The sequence below is a fragment of the Nelumbo nucifera genome, chromosome 4 (assembly GCF_055504915.1).
Source record: "Nelumbo nucifera cultivar China Antique chromosome 4, China Antique-T2T, whole genome shotgun sequence".
Taxonomy (NCBI): Eukaryota; Viridiplantae; Streptophyta; class Magnoliopsida; order Proteales; family Nelumbonaceae; genus Nelumbo; species Nelumbo nucifera.
This window is the reverse complement of record NC_142652.1, coordinates 33,611,744-33,617,569: the sequence shown is the minus strand read 5'-3', so window position 1 is coordinate 33,617,569 and position 5,826 is coordinate 33,611,744. Positions and strand designations below refer to the sequence as shown.

At 41.1% G+C, this 5,826-nt stretch overlaps 1 protein-coding gene across 1 annotated transcript; it reads right to left on the bottom strand.

The window, feature by feature from the left end:
* Window positions 1–631: 631 nt before the first annotated feature.
* Window positions 632–5,527, bottom strand: LOC104609991 (Protein kinase superfamily protein). The gene is made up of 6 exons (XM_010276445.3): window positions 5,119–5,527; window positions 4,891–5,030; window positions 4,581–4,791; window positions 2,332–2,566; window positions 2,070–2,220; window positions 632–1,263 (listed from the first exon to the last, which is right to left on the bottom strand). Exons 1-6 carry the CDS (start codon window positions 5,177–5,179, stop codon window positions 838–840), a joined length of 1,224 nt encoding a protein of 407 aa, XP_010274747.1. The 5' UTR covers window positions 5,180–5,527; the 3' UTR covers window positions 632–837.
* Between the last annotated feature and the right edge of the window lie 299 nt (window positions 5,528–5,826).

Sequence of the window (5,826 nt, the reverse complement as noted above, 5' to 3'; positions counted from 1 at the left end):
ACTGGATAAACTACTCGAGCCACTCAAGCTGGGCTTTAATTCAATTAATCACAAGTTGAAGTTGAATATTTAGTGAGTCAAGATCGAGTAGGTCATGAGTAATTTGAATTGCTTACACCTTAATAAGGGTGTAAATGGATTGATTCAAATCGAATTAGGTAATAACGTAATATCTGAATTGGATTCAATTTGAATCCGAACGAATAATTATTTTTAAGTAATTAATGAATATATAAAATAAATATTTTATTTATGTCTAATCTCAAATTCAAAATCAAATTTTAGAATAGCATTAACACTCCTACCCTAAAGGCCTAAACATCCCAAAGACTTTTGTACTTGTCGTGCCAATTTCACTTTTATTTTAATCGACAATGTCAATTTCACATTTAAATGACCATACAATCCCCTAAACCCTAATTGATGGGTGAGATGTTACATCTAATTAAATGCCATTGGAGAGCATGCATTATCTCCTACATTAGCATTATTAAATGTAATTTGTGATGATTTCCCAAAGTGCCCTTTCCAAACAATATATTACACCCTAAATTACGAGGCAAAATCATGTTTTCGGAACCATTGAGACACGTCTGAATCTGATGAAGCAGAAAACATAAGCGGGTGTGAAAGAATCAAACCACTCAAACAATCGTCCTTGGCTTTCATTCAATACTCCTATCCCGCCTCAAATTTACATGTAAAAAGAAAAAGAAAGAAGAAAGAAGAAAGAAGAATAGAAAAGCTTCTTCCATCCATTTTTACAAAAAAGAATACAAAAATTGCAGGAATAAAGAATATCCCCAAAAGCAAAAGAAAGGGTGGCCCGGTGGTGGCCTAGCCTTGAATGGGGCGTTTGCCACGAGTATCTGGACGTGGGCTGGTGAGAGATGTGGAAGCAGTTGTGGCACTGGCACTGTTGGAATTGAAGGTGGATGCAAATGTATTATGAGTATGAGATGACGATTCGCCGAAAGAACCAGAACCTGCGCCCGATCCCGATGAAGACCCGACCGTCGCCCTCCGAGTTCTTCTGTATCTAGACCCAGGGTAGCCCGGTCTCGTGGGCTCTTCCAGCGTGGTGCCCGGCTTCTTCGACAGCATCACCCCCACTCGACGCATGTTTGGCCGTGACACCGGGTCAGCTTGGGTGCACAATAAGCCGATGTGTATACACGTGGCTATCTGTTCTATGGCTGACGTTGATGCTAATGTGGGGTCCATGATCTCCAAGCTCCGGTTTTTCTTGTAAAGCTTATACGCCTGCATTGCAAGTTGCAACCATTCATTCATATGTCATACATACATCATATGTGTGTTGCTTTCCTTGTATATAAGGACAAAATATTTAAACAGTTTTCAGTGGGAAACGGCTTTTCTAATTTGGATTTGGATGACCACGTTGTCGGAGCTATTTGACATTTCAGCAGTGTTTACGTGATCAAACATCTGAATTGGAGGAGTTCATACCGTGTATTGGAAACATTTTCCAATGATAGTATCAATTTCGATGACGATGATGATATCATCATCGGAAGATGAAGATGTTTTCAATACACGGTGGTGATGTGATGTGAGGCATTATGTGGTGTGTGTTCCTGACAGCGACAGGATTGCATATACTCCAAACGTACGGTTGGCTGTACTCAAATATGTCAATATGTCAACCGTACCCAATACGCCAATATGTCAGCTGTAGCCCTGGCATTATTCACTTTCAGACAATGTTGTAAGATTCAGACCGGCCAGGGTGATCTCTTGATCGGATCCTCAAAAACATTGATTTCAGAAATTGAGTGAATTCGGGTGGTCTCAACTGTCAAAAACGGCTCAGGGCTCAGGGCTCACGGCTCACGGCTCACGGCATCGCACTCATAACCTCATGGTCAAGTGACTCTGTGACTGATTCATGCGATGCGAGCGAGGCCGCCCCCTTCCGAGTTCCGCCCTTCGATTCGAAACCCTTCACAAGGGAAGGGGGCATCGCACGCAGATGAGGACACCCTCATACAATTACAATACAATTATAGACACTGTAGTGTAGGCTAAGTAATGGTTGGAATCCTCACCCAGTCTAGTAGATTTTGGCAATCAATGTCAAGGTAAAACGTGGAGTTCTTCTGGCCGCTGATCAACTCCAGGACCACAACTCCGAAGCTGAACACGTCCGCCTTCGCCGATAGTCTTCCGTGCATCAGGTACTCAGGTGCCATGTACCCACTACAATTCATTCACAGAAGAGAGGCATTAGCGAAGATCCAAGCCGTCCCCCGACATCATCAGTTCATCAAGTCAAGAAAGGATGATTAAGATGATTAAAGATAAACGTACTTGGTGCCAGCGACACGAGTATTGACGTGCGTCTGATCTTCGGGGAAAAGGCGGGCCATGCCGAAGTCAGCGATCTTGGGGACCCACTTTTCGTCCAAGAGAATGTTACTGGCTTTGATGTCGCGGTGGATGATGGGACTGGGCGAATCCTCGTGAAGGTAGAGCAGACCCCGGGCCACCCCTGAAATTATGTCGAACCTCCTCTTCCAATCAAGCTCCTTCTTTCTCTCCGCGTCTGTAACACGATCAACCAACAAGTCCACATCACCGTTAATCTAATCACTCAAAACCATCCATCCATCAGTCTACTCCCTCTCTCTCTCTCTAGTAGCCTTTAATTACGGTTGCAGATGTATTTGGGTTTTAATTATTTTCAACATCATAGCATCTTTCAGCATTTAAGATCTGGAATCTTGACTCTCCACTAGATTGATGTTGACCCCGAGTTTTGAGATGGCGTCCAACACGTGACAAGACATCGTCACGCATGCTAAATTCGACACGTTTTCTGTGCATCAGGGACTACAGCTGTGAGTCTGTGACACAACCTCAGCCGTCAACGACCGGGTCCACTTTAATAATAAACCATGGATTTGTATGGAAGGTTCTTTTACTTCTACGTCGCTGATTTAAAATTTATCATAATGTGATATTGTGATGAGTTGTTGACAAAATGAGACCCCACACAACGTCACATGTGACATGGTAAGATACTGGTGCAAATACAAATTCATATACGTGGGTGGGGCTTACAAGTTACAACCATATGGAGCAACTGCAACACCACCCTAGAATTTCTTGGAAGATGACACATCAAACTATGGAAAGGCTTCTTTAATGTTGGCATCCAAAGAGTTGCATAAACTCGTTGTTTACAAACACTCTTTGATTCTTTCTACGACTTAGTGCCCGCCAAACTCGTCATGCCAAATGTCACAAATAAGGATTTCAGATTTCTCAGGTAAGAGTTATCAAAAAAAGCAAAATGGTTAGCTTTTGAAACTCCAATTTTTCTATACAAGGGACAAAACAAAATTATAAAACATTGAAATATTGGGTTTCAAGCTATTTTAAAACTCAAGCTTTTTATAGTATGTTGGACCCAGTCCTCTCACATCAATAATCCTATTAATCTACTAAGGAAAATCAAGAGCTTGACCCTACTAGTACAAGGAGTTGAGTTCAATCCTTCAATGGTGAAAGTGGGTTTTCATATTTGAGATCCCTGCCCTCTTATTCTAACGTAACACAAGTCCAATTAGCCCACAATCACTTGTCCAAAGTGAAGGAGGAGATTTTTTTTTTTTCTCCTCTTTTCTTATTTTAGGTTATTATCCTTGCCTACTTGGAAGAAATAATAAAGAGCCATCCCATAATTCATATTCCTCTATAAAGAATTCTTAATATTTCACTTGGAAAAGCAACTATCACCACAATTATCTAATTTCTCTAAACATGTTGATTGGTTTGTTCCAACGTGGAATCAAAACCTGCAACCAGCACCGAATACCAAAAAAACAAAAAGTCTGATATCTGAAAAGCAAACAGTAAATCTCCTTTTCTACTTTTGAGAGCCTTTATAATATTAAAAGAGGCAAATCATTATAAGCAAACCTGTTATCTATAGTTCAGAACTTCAAATGTTAACACAAATAAGATCCAATCTCTCAAAAGCAATTTTAGCAGCCACCCAAGTATATGAAAACTTAGGGTCATAATTAATTACAAAATAAAATTTATAAATGTCTAATAAACTCTTTCCTACTAAACAATGAACCTATTAAACCCTTATACCTATCCCTAACCCCTACACACATGGTAGGAGTAGGACCCAAGAAATATTCCCACCATAAACACAAAAAACAAGCATTCCCTGAATGGCTGAGTCCAATTACTTTTACAAGGAATTGCATTGGCAATTTTGCCCATCCAATTCAATATTAATCATTACTATATTAAATTCTCTTCAATATTTCTTCTTACATTAACACAGTAAATGCCATAGTTTGTAGAGTTTTCCCATCTCTAATGATAATATAATTTTGCAGATTTTATTAATTATTAAACAACTTATGTATAGTATTATAGGGTATTTTTTTATGGCATTTTCGTCTTTTTAGAAGGCAATCTGATCTTTTTACACCTTTTGCTTTTCTGTTTTCTGAGGAAAATGTGTTCGTATTTAGTCCCAAACGAGTGGATGAAGGATGAAAAAAAATGGAAGAGAGGAAGAGAAATGAAGTGCTTACCGAAGATGAATTTGTCGAGGCTCTCGCGAGGGAGGTACTCGTAGACGAGGATCTTCTCTGCGCCGTGTGTGCAGTACCCCAAGAGGTTCACCACGTTCCGGTGCTGCACGCGTGCAAGCAGCTTCGCCTCATTCATGAACTCCTTCTTCCCTTGATTCGAGCTCTGCGACAGCTTCTTCACTGCGATCTCCCTCCCATCCCCCAATTTCCCCTATCAAATTCAAATGAAAATTCGCAACTATTAATAACTAATTGAAGTATTAAATCCTGTAAAATTATGGTTTTTGCTGGATTTGGTAATGGCGTTTACCCTGTAGACGGGGCCGAAACCGCCTTGGCCGAGCTTGTTGTCGGGGTGGAAGTCTCGGGTGGCAGCCACGAGGGTTTCGAAGGAGAAGACCTTTTGCTCCTGCGCCGCGATCTGCTCCAAATTTTCTTCCTTGGACACGTCTGATAATCAAGCATAGCCATGGTTAGTGTGCGAAGAAATCTCTGACTCAAGCTCAAGGATATTACAGGGTTTTGGCTCTGGGGGTACCTTTGTCTGAATGAAACTTGAAGGGTTTCATGAGGTTGCTTATGAATTTGGATTTCATCATGAACTTCTTGCTTCTGGGGTTTGTGCTATAGTTGGGTCTCTGCGAGGCACACCATCAATGAATCGAAAGAAATGGCGATGGTGGGTCGAACGGAGGCGTCGATTGCTACTTCGCTTCTCTTCTCTCTTCTCTAAAGGCTTCTCTCGCTCTCGCTCTCGCTCTGATATATGGACCGTGTACAAATACGATAACGTGTTTTGCCTGTTGACCAAGGAAGAACCAACGCGTGAGGCGGTTGTCGAGACTCGATAGAAAGGAGGAGAGGAGGAGGGAGAGAAGGAGGGCATAATCGCAAAAGGTGAGGTCAGATGAGCTGTCTCTTCTCCAATGGGGAAAAGAAATTTTCGTGGGGGTAAGGAAAGGAAGAGAGTTTATTTGTTTCACAAGGAAGCAATGGAGATTGGAACTGTCTTTTATCTTCCTCCATTGACTGTTAACGGTGGAGAATTACTTCCTAATCTGTTTTGATTCTTCTTAGTGTATGTCTCAAAAAACTACTTTTGGTATTGACTTCTGTTACTCTAAATTTTGTTGATTCATTCTTTCTAACCGTATCAGACACCATTCGGATCTTTGGTTTACCTCATTCAACATTTTCACCAAATGACCGAGCTGAGCTGCGTTTGAAAGTGATGTAAACCAAGATC

Excerpts from the sequence above, each read along its gene's own strand:
- LOC104609991 (XM_010276445.3), bottom strand. The coding sequence starts at position 5,179 with ATGATGAAATCCAAATTCATAAGCAACCTCATGAAACCCTTCAAGTTT. Across the intron at positions 2,567-4,580 it reads CCTCGACAAATTCATCTTCG|ACGCGGAGAGAAAGAAGGAG; the intron begins GTAAGCACTTCA and ends ATCGTGTTACAG. Across the intron at positions 1,264-2,069 it reads GCCAAAATCTACTAGACTGG|GCGTATAAGCTTTACAAGAA; the intron begins GTGAGGATTCCA and ends CTTGCAATGCAG.